Source organism: Hakea prostrata, chromosome 6 (genome assembly GCF_041222555.1).
Source record: "Hakea prostrata isolate BN-2017 chromosome 6, UWA_Hpros_2, whole genome shotgun sequence".
NCBI lineage: Eukaryota > Viridiplantae > Streptophyta > Magnoliopsida > Proteales > Proteaceae > Hakea > Hakea prostrata.
In genome coordinates this window covers 40,820,428-40,838,764 of record NC_142605.1, presented here as the reverse complement: position 1 = coordinate 40,838,764, position 18,337 = coordinate 40,820,428, and the positions used below count along the sequence as shown (strand labels likewise).

At 37.7% G+C, this 18,337-nt stretch overlaps 1 protein-coding gene across 7 annotated transcripts; it reads right to left on the bottom strand.

The window, feature by feature from the left end:
* Positions 1 to 427: 427 nt before the first annotated feature.
* Positions 428 to 15,571, bottom strand: LOC149014165 (protein SPA1-RELATED 2-like). 7 transcript variants are annotated; one of them, XM_089157817.1, is made up of 9 exons: positions 15,336 to 15,571; positions 15,067 to 15,235; positions 13,131 to 14,875; positions 11,411 to 11,568; positions 6,494 to 7,337; positions 3,690 to 3,836; positions 2,184 to 2,501; positions 2,038 to 2,097; positions 428 to 1,582 (listed from the first exon to the last, which is right to left on the bottom strand). In XM_089157817.1, the coding sequence occupies exons 3-9, from the start codon at positions 14,598 to 14,600 to the stop codon at positions 1,391 to 1,393; spliced, it is 3,189 nt and encodes a 1,062-aa protein (XP_089013943.1). In that variant the 5' UTR covers positions 14,601 to 14,875; positions 15,067 to 15,235; positions 15,336 to 15,571; the 3' UTR covers positions 428 to 1,390. The 7 variants fall into 7 exon arrangements, 6 of the variants coding, with proteins under 6 accessions (XP_089013943.1, XP_089013942.1, XP_089013944.1 ...); XM_089157816.1 differs by having other exon boundaries at positions 15,176 to 15,235; XM_089157818.1 differs by having other exon boundaries at positions 15,176 to 15,235; positions 15,362 to 15,571.
* Positions 15,572 to 18,337: the final 2,766 nt, after the last annotated feature.

Genomic DNA, 18,337 nt, shown 5'->3' with positions numbered 1-18,337 from the left:
TTTTTCTTCTTTCTTTCTTTCTTTCTTTCTTTTTTTTTTTTTTTATTTTTTATTTATTTATTTATTTTAATTTATCACTCTTTGCTTGATAAGATCAAAATTTTTACACTCTGTAAAATTAGATGTAATATGCAGTATACTTCCAATACTCTGCTTGTGTCCAAGTAAGATCATGTGTAATATGGATCATACTTCCAATGCTCTGCTTGTGTCCAAGTAAGATCATTTAAAAGGAAAAGTTTTAGTAATACCCCTTTTTATATTGATTTTACATTATTGATTTTACATTACAGCATTCCATATACATTGGTTTTTCCCCAATCAGGAACATGTAGATGCCCATAATAGTGTCGATCTCATGCAAACCCAAGAACCCACCTGTGTGCATGGAACTGCACATTTGAATGATATAGTCTATCTAAAGAAATGCGAATAATAACATTACGGATCAAATGCGAATAATAACATTACGGATCAAATGGAAATACATTTAGATGAACTTTAAATTTGGAAGCACTAACAATGAATATAGAAACTGAGGAAAGCAATAATATCAGAGTACAATGTACAATATGAAGAATTATCAACTAATCCCCACTCCCTTCTTTCAAAACCCCAACCCTACTCCACAAAAAGAAAATGTGATTGTATAGTACAGATACTCTTGACAAGGGATTATTAGTTCAGCAATAATTTACATTGGTATACTTTATATTGTAACGTACTGTTACAGGTGAAAACTTGTTAGATAAGCTTTTCTTTCTCAGAGAAATGGAATACCATAAGAATACTGATTAGGAAGATTGGCCATGTACTCATCACAACACCTTAAACTCCAACCATGCACCATTGAGCAATACAGAAACAAAAAAGATTTTGGAATTATTCAGTGATCTTTTCCCGGTTCCACCACTAGACCTGTTCTCCAAGCCTCAACAGAATCTTGGGAATCCTCTCTGGTTTCAGCAGCAATTGTTTTTGGTCTGTGAGACTCAAGTACTTCCTGGTGGTTGAAGATACTTATCAATCATGCATCTCTCTTCGTAGTTCCTTCAAATTCTTTATTTTCTTACAAAGCTCATCAAAAGGTGTTCAACTAAATCAGCAGCCCTTTTTGCATGATGAGGAAGAGAAGCCTTACACCTCATTCTGTTGACAGTTAACTGCTGGAGTTAATCAACCGTCCATGGCTTCAGGTGAAGTCGGAGAGACAAATTCCAGGGCTCAGTCTCTCCTGATTGGGGTCTTCATCTTACGATGACTTCTTTCAGTCCACTAATATTTACACCCACTCAATGATCCAACGAATCTTTGAGACCACAAATCTGTGCACCTTCAGCTTCAGAACGGCAAATCTTTCCTTGGTTGAACATACATTGTTAACCACTTCTCACACCATTTGTAACAGTTTTATACTTCCACTGGAGCTTGCAGCTACAACCGTATTAGACTTTCCTCTCCAACAGACACTGGAAACAAACTGTCCACTGTCATCAGCAGTCTCTTTCCCAGTGATGGGATCAAAGGAGCCAAACTTGTGAGAAGTGATGGGCATAGACAAAGATCTATGATAAGCATAGACCTAAACAAGAAGAAAAATCAAAGGGTCAAAGTCCTCAAAGTATGAATTTGTCAACGCTGCCCCCCTCCCCTCGGGGGTTCAAAAAACACACACAAAAGGGAAAAAAGAACACCAAAAATCTAGTCCACAGCCAGAAAAAGAACACATTTTAGGAATTCACTGTTGACTTATCCAACTGAAGCAACCTTTTTGGCTTCCAATGCTTGAAATCAGGACCACATAGTGAGGGTCAACACTTCACATAGCTTACTCATTGTAAGTACTGCTTTTAAAGGTTCTTCAAGGAGCACACAAGGGTCAGTCCAAAAATAAAGCATTTTGTGCATGAAGTCGCCACCCAACCTTAAACTTGTGTCTACAATCTGGCAGCAAGCTTTTAGCTTTGGGCCACATGATTGCCCCCAAATTTTAAATACCAAATATTAAAACTGATGCTGAGATTCAAACTAATATACCTCGTTTGTTTCTGAACCACATGCTATATATCCGTCAGATACAGTTAAGCCCACAAAGTTCTGAAGAAACAAAAGGGAAAAAGTTGATAGATCGTCCAGCATTTAAAGTGACAAATGCAAGTTATATCTGAAATAGAGGAATTAACCTTCTCATTAGTATGACCTCTAAAGGTTAGGCCGCAGGCAGTTGCTGATAACCCACTAGAACTTGTCTTTTTGAGATCCCAAAGCTTTAGGGTGCTATCAGTGGATGCAGAAACAAGGGTTTCCGGGTCTAAGAACTTCACATAGCTAACAGCTTTCCTGTGCCCGGTCAATGTACACCAAGGTATTCTTGTATGCCGAAGATCATAGCAGAAGGTCTTGTAGTCAGCAGAACCAAAGGCCAACAAATGGGTAGAATAAGCAGAGAACTGAACGCAGCAGACATTAGCAGCATTCCTAATCGTCCCAATACAGTTCTTCTGCAGGATTGTGAAAATTCAGCATTACAGATTAAATTTTTATAAGGAAGCAACAGAAATCACTTAAAGCATAACTTAGCTTAAAACACACACACAAAAAGAGTACAGGAAATCCAGAAAGTACAGAGTTATTGCACCTGCCGGCAACATGATGCACCATCAATGGGCCTCCCAAAAACTAAAAACCAGGGCATCTATCACTAACCTCAAATCTTTGCTGTATGAGGAGATTAAACCTGAATCTCATGCATCTAATTGAATGCAAAAGGAAAATTATCATTGGATCATCCAATCCAGTTGATTTGATCATGAATCCCTCCCATAAGGATCCAGTGAATTGTGATAACACACACACTGGGATTCAAATGTGGTTACAAGCAAGAGAGTTATGGGTCCCTCATCCTATCCAAACATGAACACTCCATCCTGGCAGATATATGAATTTTCAGAAATAGAAGCATCACATGTATAAAATCTTCTGTGTTTCCCTTCATCCGAATAGGGTATCAGAAGTACAGGACCACAACTGATGATTCAGGAGATTTTAATCATCTAAAACACAAAAAGGAAAAAGGGGAATTTTTTGAGCACAGTGTAGTTAACTAAATTTAACAAAAGATGAGGGAAAGGTGTCAATCCACAAGTTCAAGGGAGATCCATGCTACTCAGCAATACACAAGGATGTACAATTCATCACAAGTAATCGGAGAAAGGGAAAAGATAGTCGGGACAACATTCTCTGATAAAAAAATTCAGAAAAGCAGATAAATTCGATTCATTCTGTCTTCAAATACTCAAGGTTTCGCAAATTCCATTGCTCTCCAAACAATGAGCTTATAATTTCTACTTCTCTTTATTCACAATTAGTTGATCCACCGGTCAGCTTGAAAATTCATGGTTCTTAAATTTCTTCTGTGCAAGTAAGCTTCTCAAACAATTACTTGCTTCCACCTTTTCCCTACTAGAATTTCCATGTGTTTTTGTAGTTCACATGAGGCTTAAAGCTGAGCTGAACGTCATGGCATTATTTCACCTTCTTCCATTAAAAAAAAAAAAATTAAAAAAAAACAAAAAAAAAAACAGAGGAAATGGATAAATAGTTCACAACGATTTCAACACAGGTTTTTCCAGTGAGTTCCTCACTTGTAAAGGCAATAAATAAATGATTAAAGAGGAGTGAAAGCATGCCTCATTTATGCTCCATATTTTCACAGAAAAATCATCACTTCCACTGGCTAATTTTTTGGGGTCCAACTGAGAGAAATCAACAGACCAGGCTCTCTTTTCATGATCTGTAAATTGAGAAAAACCTTGACCGGTGCTTGCATCCCATAGCTGCACTCCATCCATGCAAATCAAAATTATGATACATGAAAAAAATAACTGTTTATACAACAAAATCAACTAAGAGTAACAGTTATTTGCAAAAAAAGATGAAAGGGTTAATAAACATGGTAATGCTATTTGAGGATCCATGGCAAGATCAGTTCACCATAACATTATTTAAGTTTTTGTGAAAAAAAATCACTTCTCATCATTCTGGAGAACTGTTGCACAGTAGAACCACCTTACCTAATTTACCTGTCCATAGTTTTTTTTATCTTTTAAAACTCAAAGTTAGCCAGAAGCTATTTTGAGAATATAACACCTTTGGAGAGGTAAAGAAAATAAAATCAAAGTCTTGATAGGATGTATATAGGCTTTGAATTCCAACGGTGGGTTCCTAAACTAAACAGATCCTCCTCTTAAGTCATTCTCCAAAGCTCTCAAAGTTTCCTATTTGCAGTTAGGTTTGGAAGATAAATTTCCAGTTGAGTCCAACTGAAGTGGGTTCTCTCCTCTTCTTTTTTTCTTTTTTGTTTGGGTGGGGTGGGGGGGGGGGAGCAAGGTGGCGTGTTTGGGTGCGGGGGGATATCTAGTAGGCAAAAACTAAGCATCATCCAGGGAATAATGGCATACTTAGTGTTAAGGCAACCTAGATGGGGTGCATAGGCTGCAACTAGTGGTCTTGCCTAATTTTTCAATTTAATTGCAAATACAAAGTAAATTGTAAATTTTAATGATAATAAAGTAATGCAATCAATCCACAAGACAAGTGTTTTATAGTGGTTTGACTTTGCAAGTCTACGTCCACTCCTCTCTTAGTTTCAAGAGAGTATTCCATTAGTGATTCTCTTTTAATACAATGGGTAGAGATCAAACCCTTTACAATCTATGTTCAATAGGGCAAGAGCACCCTTTACAATCTTTATTCTAAGTATGGCAAGAACACCCTTTACAATCTTTGTTGTTAGTAAGGCAAGAGCACCCTCTACCAATTCTAATCAACCTAAACTAGAATTCAACAATCAATACAATTTGAGGAATTTCAAGATATTACCTAACAAGGAGTGTGACACTTTACTCCTTGTGTGAGTGTGACGCAATGATGAATGAATGCTTAAGAAGTGAGATGCACTACTAATGAAGTTTCAATGACCTTCAATCACTCCAAGCTTTACTTCAATGAGCTTGCTTGACAACTTTTGAATGTCCTTCAAAGTTGAGTGAAGTTGGAAGGCAAGTGACAAATGTTTGTTCACCAATTTGAGAGCTTTAAGAGTTGTGAGATAGTAAATGCTCAATAGGCAAGGTAGAGCCTCTCAAACGGGGGTGGCTGGGCTTATAAAGATAGCATTCAATTGCTTGGCCCAACCTCCCAACAGAGTCCAGACGGACGTCCGTCTAGATCAAACGGAGATTCGTCTAAAAAATAGCCGTTTAAAAAATAGTCGTTGGGCTTAAGTCAGGACCAGACAAACGTCCGCCTGCAACATAGAGTGCACAAGTGAGTTGAGACAGGGACTTGATTGGTTTTTTGATATTTCTAGTCAACCCTAAGCCATATACACTCTCCTAATATGTCATAGGTCAGTCTAATGACATGATATGCATATAATTTAATGCGATTACATATGAGTGCGCATGTGTATGTGTCCTAAGTCCTGAATTCATCTAAGTCTTGAACTTGACTTGATTTTCACATCTTCTTGTGCTTTAATCTTGATGTTCATCTTGACCTTGATTCCTTGTCCAAGATTACTTGATCTTGACTTGGGCTTGAGCATCCGGTGAGTTTGGTCCACTTGTTTTAGTAAGGAGCTGGATAATCACAACTTAATGTAGACATTAGTGATCAATATTTGTTATCATCAAAACTAATGGAGGTTGATGTGGCAATACTGACATGGCATTTCCCAACACTTACGGTAGCTTTTCACACCTATGTTATGTCAAGGAACTGCTTCAGGACTGGTGCTTCAGCTTTTCTCAGAATACAGCTTCTAGATGAAACTGGTACACCCGCTAAGGTGATTTTATTCTGAATATTTGTGTTATGTGCCATTTTCTTCAGATGCAAGGGACAGGGCTGTTTCTCCAGCTTCTAATGCTAAAAATCCCAATCAAAATAATCTTATTGAATGACCTCTTTCTTAAACCTCTATTTCACCAGAATCTGGCTTCTAGAATCCAAAAGCAGATGCTGGGGAGGCACTCTCAACCATGTGCTAAATAAGAAAAAGTGTGGCTGTCGAACTTTATCCTTGTTCTTTGCTTTCATTATTTATCTTAATGTGTCAAAAAAAAAAAAAAAAAACAAAAAAAAAAGGAAGAAGAAGAAGAAATAATTCAAGATATGCATGGTTCAGGACATACGGAATTCCAGGATGGGTAGGCCTATTGGGTCACCACTGATCTCATACTTCTTTATACAAATCTGGATAGAGATGCAAATTGACCAATTGTTAATAGAAGGAGCCCACTATCAATTAACTTTGAACAACAAACAATTTCTCCAAGTTGGAACTGAAGGAAATATGTAATGCCAATCAGCATTTCTAACATGTAGAGAAGGTTGGATTAGTGGGGACCTGAAAGGCCAACCCTTCCTGACTCAAGTACTTTTGCCCCAACAAAAAAGAATAACCAGTTAATGCAAAAGAAATACACACCTGAACTACACCTTCATAATCAGTCGAGGCCAAATAATTCTTAATATAGCTGTTCCAGCAAACCCAAGTGAGCTTAGATTTGCTTGCCATCTCGATAAGAGGGTAATGGATATCAACAGAATCATCAAGAAGTGCTTGGAACTCAAATATCTTAATTTTCTTTGATACCCCAGCAGTAGCAAAGTATTCCTCATCTCGATCAAAACTCAATGAAAATATCACATTTGCTGGCTGGAGAATATCCCTATTTCTTAGTGTCCCACAAACTTCAAACTTACTATAGCGAGCATACTTGCATAAGCCACTAAAAAATGCACCAAGGTGATCATTACTTTGGTTAAGGCCCCCCTCTTCGTTTTCATTTTGAATTGGGATCCATCTATCTCGGTTCTTCAACAACTCTATATCTGAGCGTGTTATAGCATCAGTATCTTGCTGAACTTGAGATCTCATAGAAAAATATACATTTTCAAGCTGCTTTTTAATTTTCACCAACCTCTCTTCCTCATTCTTGGATGTGGGAGCTAACCTATAATGTGCATCTAAGCATAAAGGGTCCTTACGGAACCCTAATCCTCTTGCACTGGTGGACTCCTTGAACTTTTGATAAAGAGCATCTGCTGTTCTTGATAGGTTCCTTTTCTCAACTTCCTTTATATCTGCTTCTAAGCATCCAATGTCTTCAGCTAACTTGGATACCTGATTTTCCTTTTGTTCCTTCAGAGATATAAGAAAATGTAGTAACAGCTCTGATTCAGCATCATCTTCTTCAACAGATGATGCCAAATCACCTCCATATGACAATTCTTGAGATTGGCGTACCAATGCATCTTGCAAGATTCTCCTGTAAGCACAACAAATAACAGATTTTCAACAACTTCCTGTCGGACCAGGAACACAATTAGATTCAATTCACTGTTCAATCTCTAAAATACAGTACAACTACTCCGATAAACTTGACAAGTTAGCCAAAGATAAATATTAAAAAACAGACACATGCAAAAGTTGGCTCTTGAAAAGCAAGTAGAATAAAAGAGAACTGCCAGATCCGAAATTGATGGACAAGATTACCGGCTCCTGGGGTCTAGGTTCCTCTCTTGCCAACTAGTAGGCTGTGATCGCTCCCCCCCCCCTGCGGGGTACATTCTTCACCCTTGTGGGCTATTGGTTAATGATTATTTCATTCATTCCACACAAAGAGAGAGAGAGAGAGAGAGAGAGAGATTATGATCAAGGTAGGGTTTTGTTAGATCAGAGAGATTAGAGTCGAAGAAAATGTCAGTGGACATATTCTAGCTGGATACATCAAATAAACAATAGATGATAATGTCTCACCTCAATGATTGCTCCCCCCCCCCACCGCGGGGTACATTCTTCACCCTTGTGGGCTATTGGTTAATGATTATTTCATTCATTCCACAATAAAAAAAATTAAAAAAAAATTAAGAGAGAGAGAGAGAGAGAGAGAGAGAGAGAGAGAGAGAGAGAGAGTGATGCAGAATTGGCAGCAGATACAAAAGAGAGAAAAGCCCAAAGCTCAAGCCCATTAAAGCCTAAGGACATGACCCAAAACAGTCCATGGCTTGCATGGGCTAGGACTATTGGAGTGGGTTAAAATGAGCCCATGGTTTCATGGGCTTGGATCACTTTAGTGGAAGAAGAATATCAGCCTACTATTTTGAACTAAGCCCAAGTCTAGCTTTGAAAAGTCAACAAAAGGAGCTAGTAGGTGGTGTTGGCTAGTGGTGGGGTATAGTTGGTGGATATTTCCATTATTGTTTTGACTAGTGGTGTTGGGTAGTAGTTGGATGTTTCCATTAATGTTTGTAGTAGGTTGTGTTAGCTAGTGGTTGGATGTTACCATTAATGTTTTGTCTCTTGAGAATGCTATATAAAGAGACTTATGTAAATGGTGAAAAAACAACTTATGAATTGAAATCAAATTGCTTGCTAGCATTCCTCCTCTTTGGAGAACCCTTGTGTTCAAGGTAGATTGGTGTTCGATCCAATCGATCCACCTTGCGGTGAGAAGCCCGGTGTTAAGACTCCTTGTGTTTGATCAAGGAAGGTTGGTGTTTGATCCACCTTGCGGTGAGAAGCCCGGGTGTTACATGTTACTTTGTTGTCCTTATTGTTCTCTTAATTCTCTTATATTGTTCCATCCATTCTTCTTTATAGCATACTGCTGTTTTGAAGACCTAGTTAGTCCTTGTTCTTAAACCAATATCCTTGTTCTACCACTTCGGTTTTCAGCCTTCTATTATATCTGAATTTTATCTATCTTAACTCTATCAAATCTGAAGTTGATTCCTTGTGAAAGGTCCCATTTGGCTACTGTTTTGATCATTCAAATACAGTACTACATTAGAGAGAGAGAGGGTTTTGTTAGATCACAGAGATTAGAGTCGAAGAAAATTTCAGTGGACATATTCTCAGCTGTTACAATTTCAAGGGTAAAAGCTGGATACATCAATATAAACAATAGATGATAATGTCTCACCTCAAGCATTAGATCGCATAATGGTAATCACTCAACCACTCTCACCAGAAATACCGGGTTGGTGGCTGTAAATGTGGGCCCATCTTTAGATGGCTGGAAAATGGTAATCAGAAAGCATATGGATAATCTGCCTATTCCCAAAACAGTAGGGGCGACTAGCAATTATTCTTCCTATTCTGATTTCTAAAGAAATGGAAAATATAAAAAGAGGGGACATTCATCATTAATAATGTGTTTTTTCCATCCCTTGATGCACGAAGACCTAGGGGAGGAAGAATTTGATCTTCCGAATCCTAAGACTCAGAAATGGTGGTTAGGGTAGTAGCTGAAGTCTAATTAGGGAAAAATAATATCCCCTTTTTAATTTGTTTTAATTCAACAATCTAGAGTCAAACCCTAATATCTAAATCTTCATTATTTTTTATTGTAATTGTGCGCCGCTAGTTCTCTTTACTAGTTTATTCTTATCTAATATATCAAACCACTTTTGCAGGTTTGAACCAGGTTCAATAAAATTAACTGGAATATCCCTTTCTAGTTGTCCTCGTATTTAATACATCTCCTCATGCAAATCATAAACAAAGTGAATTTGGCTTCCCCTTTTTTTTTTTTTTTTTTTTTTTTTTTTTTTTTTTTTTCTTTTTCTTTTCTTTCTTTTATTTATTTCTGTGTGTATTGGGGGGGGGGGGGGAAGACACCTCTCAATTTTAAAAATTTGCTGCTCTGCAGCTCTGTTCTCTCTTTCGATGTCTTATGTTTCCTTAAGAATGGTGGGATCAGCGTTTGTTCTGATTGCCACTTTGTGGTACATAAACAAAACAGATTCGGATAGTGGTAATACCATATCCATATCCTATTATATTCAGACAGATTCGGATAATATCTTATCGGTTTTCAAATGGATTCACTCAGATTTGGATGATATTCCGATAATTATTTTTTGTTAATAGATTGTTGGAATTTGAAGAAATTATTGATCAGAAGGTATTTTTCATTCATACGCCCCAATGGGATATTTATAGTTACAACCTGAGTAAATCCTACTCTGAGTAGGATAAGGAAATACAAAGCAAATAGAATAAAAAAACAAATCCTAGATATTAGGAAACCTAGTCTAACACAAAATATGAAAATAATATAAAGAATATAAGAAAACACAAGATATAACTAAAAGAGGAGTCTACTCCAATTAGGAAGCCTCAATCATACTTCCAACATAGATTCTTCTAAATGGAGATGAATACAAGATTGAATACAGGTTTTGAACTACTTGTGACATCTTTACCATTCTATTTGGGTGGATTAGGTTTGAAATTTAAGAATTTAGTAACCTTCCTTTTTACTACTCATTTTAGTCTTTGATTTTCTTAAATTTCTTCACTATTAATTTACCTTCGCATTTATTTTAGTAAAAAATCCAGAAAAGTATTCACTTATCTAAAGTAAAAGTTATATAAAAATAAGAAAACAAATCCAGAAAAGTAACTTAAACGGATAATTTTATCGAACGGATAATAATCAGATGGAAATGGGTATACCATATCTGCATACTATTAGTAATCGGATGGAGTCAGAAACCCCTAAAAGGATACGAATGCGAATTCGAAAGCAGATTTCGGCTATCCATTTGCACCCCTACTTTGTGGTGCAAAGCCTTGGGTGGTCCATTGTTGGGATTAGCATTCAATCCAATCAACATCTTGCAGAGCAAAGACTGGGCAGTTCTTTGAAGTTTTCTCTCAAGTCTTTGAAGATCTTCTTCAAGTCAAAATCAAGATTCGATCTTTACTCATATTCTTTACCCACACAAGCTGCTGCAAAAATGTACCGGAAAAAACATTGAGTTGGATCCATCCCAACCCTAATCCTTCTCTAATCTTCAGAACCACACAAACCCTAATTTCCCAAACATCCCCTGACATCATTCCAAATTCTTCACAGAACCTTCCAACTGTCTCAACCTTAGGTTTCCACACGTCTTGGGGAATCATTTCTAGATGCCAACACCCTAAATCTGGCCCAAACTGAACCAACCATCCAGATCACTTCATTCTTGGATTGGATTTCATACTTCAGCCCCGAGGAGCACTCAACCCAAAGCCCAGCCCAAGATCCAAACACAAACCCTAGATTCTCTGTTCAAAAACACAAAATACTAATCCTAAGTTTGCTATGAGTAAATTCCAACACTATTTCACCACTAAGAAACCTTCACTGTTAGACTTCCTAACATCAACAAACCTACATATTTTTATCCCTATGAACCTACCGATTCATAGCAAATCCTGGAATATGACTTCTAGTTGAGCTTCTATCAATCTATAACTACATCAGTGCTACCACAAATGGATCATGATACATAGATTTCTAAATTTACAACATAAATGGAGCTACTGGCTGACGTGGTCTGTTATTACCTTGCTGTTGGCCTCGAAGAAGGTTCAGGATGAAGAAGCCAAAGACAGAAACCAGCTTCTGTTGGGTTTCCTGACAGAAAACTTGGAGGGAGAATTCGATGGCGTAGACCCGACATTGCTGCAGCACGAACTTCCCATGATTCAAAGCAGCTAAGTAACTGATTAAAACTGGCCAAATTAGTCACAAGGATCATGCCTTCAACCCAAATTTTAAGAGGAAAAAATTATGAATAAAAAACAAACTAATTAATTCGATAATGAGGTAATAGGCTAAGTGACAAGCACAAGCAGCAAAGGGAAGTTTTGCTGGCTACTGTATATGACATTGTCTACTGCTGGTTTGGCTACTGGAAACTACAGTTTTCATAACAGTTGTAGGTAACTGACAAGCCAATACATGTCAAGGCAGATATATGCAACAAAGCTGGACACCCAATTGAAGAAAACTCGTCTTGCATAGGGATAATAGATGGATGTTATGCTGTCATTATGGTTCTAGTTCAATGTTTACTTCTTGTCATCAAGTTCTTTAATCAAATCCCTTTTACTTGCTTGCTCGGATTGCCATATATATAATGCACCTAACAATATGCATATATACTAGGTGACTAGGTGTTACCATTTAATTTCCTTTATATTTGCATGCTTTCAACCTCAATGCATAATACATCAACACAAATAGGAAAATCATAAATAAAAACCCTCGCAGTATAAGAAAGATAAGTCAGAAAATACCACAGTTCCTTTCCCCTTCCAAATGGAACTTCTTTGAGCAAATAGCATATTCCAATTTCTGGATTGCAACGCAGAAACATCAGGATAAATAACACCCGCATACGTTTCCACATATCATATCCTCAAAAACTCATGCATAAAGCCATACCGGTGCACAAGGCTCCGGCCACTTGGGGGTCAGGGGAGGGTCACATGTATATGCATGCTTGACCCCCATTTCACATAGAGGCTGTTTCCTGACTCAAGCCTGCGACCACTAGGTCACAATAAAGTGACTTTCCTATGGCATCAAGGCCCAAACTCACTCTACAAGAATCATGCGAACCAGAAAAATATGGTAGGAGTCTTCCTAAATTGTACAGTGATAGAAATTATGGATGAAGTTTAGGAAAAACACTCTGATCTCCTATCAAAAAAATTCCCAGCTCTCCTTCTGGGGCTTCCACTCTTACATAAAGTTTTTGTTTCGACAATTCAAAAGTAGGAGAAGGTTTTTTATTAATGAATTCATATTCAAAATCCTTTGTTCTATCAAAGTGTCGGACTTTAAATTTACATATGGTCCTCCCGGAATTCACAGTGCCCAGACACAAAATGAAGCAAATGTCAAAGAACAGTCACATTTTCTTTTTTTCAGCTTCACATATATGTAATATGTGCCAAATATATATGATCCAAGGACTGACATCTTCAATGAATACTTGTACAGTAACATATCATTCTTCACAAGGATGTAACAGTGACAATGCATAATGGTATCATGTCTTTTATGTCCCCATGCCTGACAAGCAACCCATATGCATTTCCTTAAGGCCAGACATGAAAAAAATGTGTCCAAGTATTAGACTTCAGACCATGTCTTAGCTATATTATTATACAAGAAAAAAGGTAGTAACTAAATTAAATTCAAAACTAAAACAATAAGCAGCCAACTTAACATAAAACTTGCATGCAGAAAGAGAGCCAAATTAGATTATATTTGCACCTCAAATAGAAGAACACCCAGACTGTAGATATTTGATGAAAATGTGCACTCTCTGTTATTCAGTTCCTCTGGACTAGTATACCACTTCTCTTCCAAGTGAAGATGCCTAGATGTCATCAGTTGTTGAGTGGTACTAGATATAACTCGTGCTCCATACTTATTTATGGTATTGTATTCTAAGTTTGAGTTGTATCGGTCATTAAGACCATTCTCTGACTCCTGTACTGCCATATTGTTAATACCACTCTCTTTTACTGTTGTATACTTCAAGCTAGATATAGTGGGAAATTGAGGCTGTTGTCCAGCAAAGATCATCTGCTTGCTATATTTATTATGATGCATTATGGGGTTATAAGCATGCATACCCTGTCCAAAGGGTCGCTTCCTGCTCAAATGATGTTCCAAGTAGGGAATATCTTGATTTATGACACACACTAATTTTTGGGCCAGTGAACCAACATATTTAACCCGATGTGATGCCAACAGCACAAAACAAGATGGATTTAGATCTGGCAAAGCAATTCCTTGAGAATGTGACAGATTCACCAGCTCCACAATCTGCCTAAAGATACAGAAGCTCTCAACTTTATTTATTTTATGACTCCTAGATTTCAGCCACTCCCTTAAACTGACTTCACCAATGCCAGCCACAGTTTGTACAGGAGGATCTTCTGCTTTTGCACTAGCATCAAGAGATGCATCAGAAGTCTTCACAGTATTCTTGCCAGTGACTGCAACATCAGCGCCATCTTGAGCTGCAGGATATCCAGATAGAACTCCCTTCCCTTTCAATGTATTCTTCAGAAAAAATTGAGAAAAGCCGGATGATGATAAAACCTTACTCCTAACACCTGCAGGTGATAATGCATTGCTTGGGATGGTATCTCTGTTAGAAGTGGTTAATTGTTTGGAGATATCAGTATGATCCTGATTAGAATGCGTGTTGAGTGTAGGTTTCTGAGACACAGCCTCAGAGGGATACATACTCCTCAACTGAACTTTGTCGCTTGGCATTGGTGAGTCCATGTTCCTAGTAGCCATGCCACCAGGCAAACTCTCATTTCTATGGCCACCTGCCAACTGATAAAAATCTTCCCACTCCTGGTCCCAACGCTGTACTTCTTCTCTACTGTTTGAGCTGCCAACCATGGCAAGGTTTGGATCCTTGTAATTTTTCACAGTTAACTCTTCAACCGTGACCCCAGCATGATTCACCGAAGAAGGGCAAGAAGTAGCAGGTTCAGATCCAGCTACAGAGTTTACAAATCGCTTCAGACTCTGACCCTCTACGGTATCTCTAGACATCTGTGGTGAAGCCCCAGGCCAATCACCACCAGGAGGTAAAAACATAGTTGAAGATTCCAACATATTGAATCCGTCTGGTTTCAAGGGTTCATTATTGTATTTCCTTCTGAGATGCTCACTCTCTGCCGCATCATGTGCGGTCACCCCTTCATCAGCTCCCTCCATGCATGCACATCTACTTCATTCAACCAACATAAAGATGTGACCATCCAATTGACTGGTTTGATCGAACTCTGCAGTGAACATTGACGAAGGAAACAATGGCATCGACCCCTTGAATAAGCGAGTGCATTTGGGGTAAAATAACATAAAACCCATAGCTAACGCCGAAGAAACAACCAAAATTTGCTCAAATCAGTCTCAACTCTAGAAATGACATAGATAACAAATCAATCCAACCATCCATCCAGTGAATAAAATCCTTACAAGTCTGGAACTAACTGAAAAAAAATCACAAAATCTATCAGAATACACAAAACTATATAGCTTAAAGAAGCTGGAAAGTAGTTCGGGAAAGCAACAACGAATCTAATTCGCAAAACCAGCTCGCAAGAACCCAAGAAAAATAGTGCATAAAGCAATCTAATTTCACTAATTTGAACCGAATATGCCACAGATTAATCGCCCTTACAAACGCAAAGCCCCATCAAAGATCGCAAATGCAACAACGAAAACCCTAAAAGCCTGAAGAAGTGGAGTGTCGATAAAGGAGAGGTCAGAACTGACAACCATAAACTTACCTCCCCTGGAAGATAAGTCTTCCTCCCTCTGACTCACTTAGCATTTTATCCATCAGAAAACTACAAAAAAAACAGAGAACAAGAAACAAAGCTAAAAATGGAAAAGGGTGAAAATTCCGTTTTTGGTGAAAAAGGAAGGAGATTAGTTGAGAAATCGAACCCAGATTAAGAACAAAAGTGTCTCACCGCCTCCTCGAGGATTCTGATGTTACATATTCTACCGCTTGAAATTGAATCGTTGTTAATTTTTTGTTTTATAATCAATAACATCTACCTATGTATGTTCCTCGTCACCGCAGAGAGAGAGAAGGAATTTACCATTAATTTGAAAATATCTGTACAGATGTGGAAGTACTCAAAAGTAGGCAAAACAGTACCACCGTTCTAGTTTGTCTTTCGACCAGATATCTGGAATCTTGAAACGCAAAGAAAGAGTGACCAGATATTTATGTTATTTTATTGGCTGTTATCCATATTCCATGTCACCTACATTTGCCAGTGAGGTTTCCAAATCTAAGTAACGTTAGAGATCTCCGTTTTCTTTTTTATTTTTGTGGACGGTAATCACATTAGAGATCTTGACCGTTCATTTTTATAATGTTTTTCTTTTATATATCGGCATTCGTGCTCAGAGTTGGGGAAATCGTAGATTAAAAATATCTGAGCATATCGATACAAATACATTTTATGGACATAAATGCATGCAGCATGGGCAAGCAGCAGACTTTTTTTTTTTTTTTTTTTTTGGGTCAATAAGGGCAACCAACAGGTACAGGGACGTGAATTAAATATGAGAGAAAACTCCGCCCTTCTGATCTTTTACTTGGAGGTGGTATTTTCTATTGACTAAACCCCCTTGACTTGAGACTCTATTGTTTGATGATGTATATCAGCGTTGAGATCATATTTTTCAATTTAATTTTGCATAATATGATCCACTGTGTTCATTGTTTTACCATCATTAAAATACTCCCCTCTCAACCGTATGTGAAAAATCACCGGGATTGTTCGATGCACCAAATAGCTTATTGTGAAGGAATTGATCTTCGTATTAGTTGGATACTACAAGTACCTTATTGTATAGTGATCTCCATAAGGCGGTGATTTATATATATTCAACGGCTATTAGGCATGGAAATATTGCAAGAATAAGGGATTAAGAAACTAGAAAAGGTTCGTACCAGAAAAATAATACAATCTTGCAAACGGTGACTCGCCAAATAGGTTGTTAGTAACATTTGGGATTTAAATTTGATTTCAAAAAGCATTCAAGTGAATTCTATGCAATCAATCAAACCTATTAAAATCCGTTCTCCATTTTCTTATATAAGACTTAGAGCAACCTCCTCATGAAGATAGTTAGTTTTACTTTAATAAATAAAACATAAATATCAGTGAACGGCTATGTAAATAAATATTACCATTAAATCTATTGAATTAAATTTGAACTCAAGTTAAATCTAAACCGTTTATGATAGACGATTCAGATTTAGTTCTAACAGATTTAATCGCAGGGTACTATTCTAGCATGCACGAACCTCTCTTCCTCCAACAACTTCTTCTCCTCCTCCCCAGTTAGGTCCTTTGGCTAGTTGCACGGACTTGGATTCTTACACTAACAATAGGAATCCATGATAGAATCAATTAATATAAATAAAAAATCAAGGAAATTTGCATTGCTTTCTTAACCATGAATAGTTAATTAGTCTTGGAAAAAAAAAAAAACCGAAAAACTGTGCACCATGAATAGTGCCTTGGGGTCTCATTAAGCACGGAAATACGGAATGGAGTTCAAGACCCAATAATACATATTTGCAATTTGAACAATTAAAAAAAAAACCCAATAATTAATTAACAGTTATAAATATTAAAAAAATAACCTATGTTGTTAGTCTAGATCGGACCTAACCGTAGATCTAACCACTCAAATTCCGACATATCGCCGACACACGCGATATGTCCCATGTCGCGATCCACCCCCCCCCTCCAATCGGTCGATAATCCCGCCCCGTCCATTTCCTTTCTCATTTTTTATTTCTCTCTCTTCTCTCTCTTCTCCGGCTTCTCTCTCTCTTTTTCGCCTTTCCTTTTTTCGTCCGTCTTCGCTCTCGGTCTCTTGCTTCCTTGTTGGGTTCTTTTGTCTTTCCTTTTTTTCACAGCAGGTAACCATTCTTATCCAGTAAATTTTCACAAATGCATGCTATATGATGTTGGATGATTTTGAAATTAATATATGTTGAATACCATGTCATCTACGATTTCCATCAATTTTTTCCAAAGTATTTAATTTTTTATTTTTGTGGGTAAAAAATGATATTTTGATTATCTTGTATGATTACTTTTTAAGTGATCGTGGTTGTATGATGATAGAAAAACATATGTGAACTCCGTGAGCCGATCTATGGACTCACGAGTCAAATATTTTTTGACCGAAAAATAAGTTATTTTATTTTTCAAAAAATATCCCGATATTAATAAAAATATCAATAATTATGAAAAATGCAAATAGGAATGGGGGAAATGTTTTGAAAATTATGGAATAATTATATAGTATTTTTCAACTGTTGTTGTTTCCCATGTGGCTTCATCGCTTTTGATATGCCTATTTTTATAATTATATCATACATGCAATATTCATAATTTCATATATGATTGTTTATATGTGTATAAAGTATAAACAATTATAATGATGTTGTTATTTGTTAATGTTATTTGAATGCACTCATCATGTCTCTGTGGGAGTCGAGGGGACGGTCTTCCCGTGGTGCGGGCGGGCGGGCGTCGCGTCACACCCAAGATCGCGGAGGAGCCCCCCTGCATATTGTCCTTTGTGGGCATCCGGTGTAATTTTTGTCACTTCTCGTGGCTCTATTCGGTCACATCCTGAGTTCAGGATGTGACTATGCCGAGCCCATCCGTGTATCTTCTCGTTTACAAACGGGAAAGATGATCAAGTCATGCCTAGTGATGCTCGGGCCTCTCTTGTGTGATTCATGATGATAGGGATGTTGTCCCTTGTTGGCGTCAGGAGAGGGATTCGCGGCCTCCCTTCCCATCCTTGGCCGCTGAGCTCGCTGTCCTCTGGCCTCCTCCTCTCGGGAGGGTGGTGTTTTGGCATGTTTCTCCGTCCGGCCCCTCTCTCGTTCCCTCCCCTCCCCACCA

Coding starts and splice junctions, on each gene's coding strand:
- LOC149014165 (XM_089157814.1), bottom strand. CDS start 14,600: ATGGAGGGAGCTGATGAAGGGGTGACCGCACATGATGCGGCAGAGAGT. Junction 3,837..6,493: donor ATTATGAAGGTGTAGTTCAG/GTGTGTATTTCT, acceptor GATGGAGTGCAG/CTATGGGATGCAAGCACCGG. Junction 1,583..2,037: donor GTGGTTCAGAAACAAACGAG/GTATATTAGTTT, acceptor CTTCTTGTTTAG/GTCTATGCTTATCATAGATC.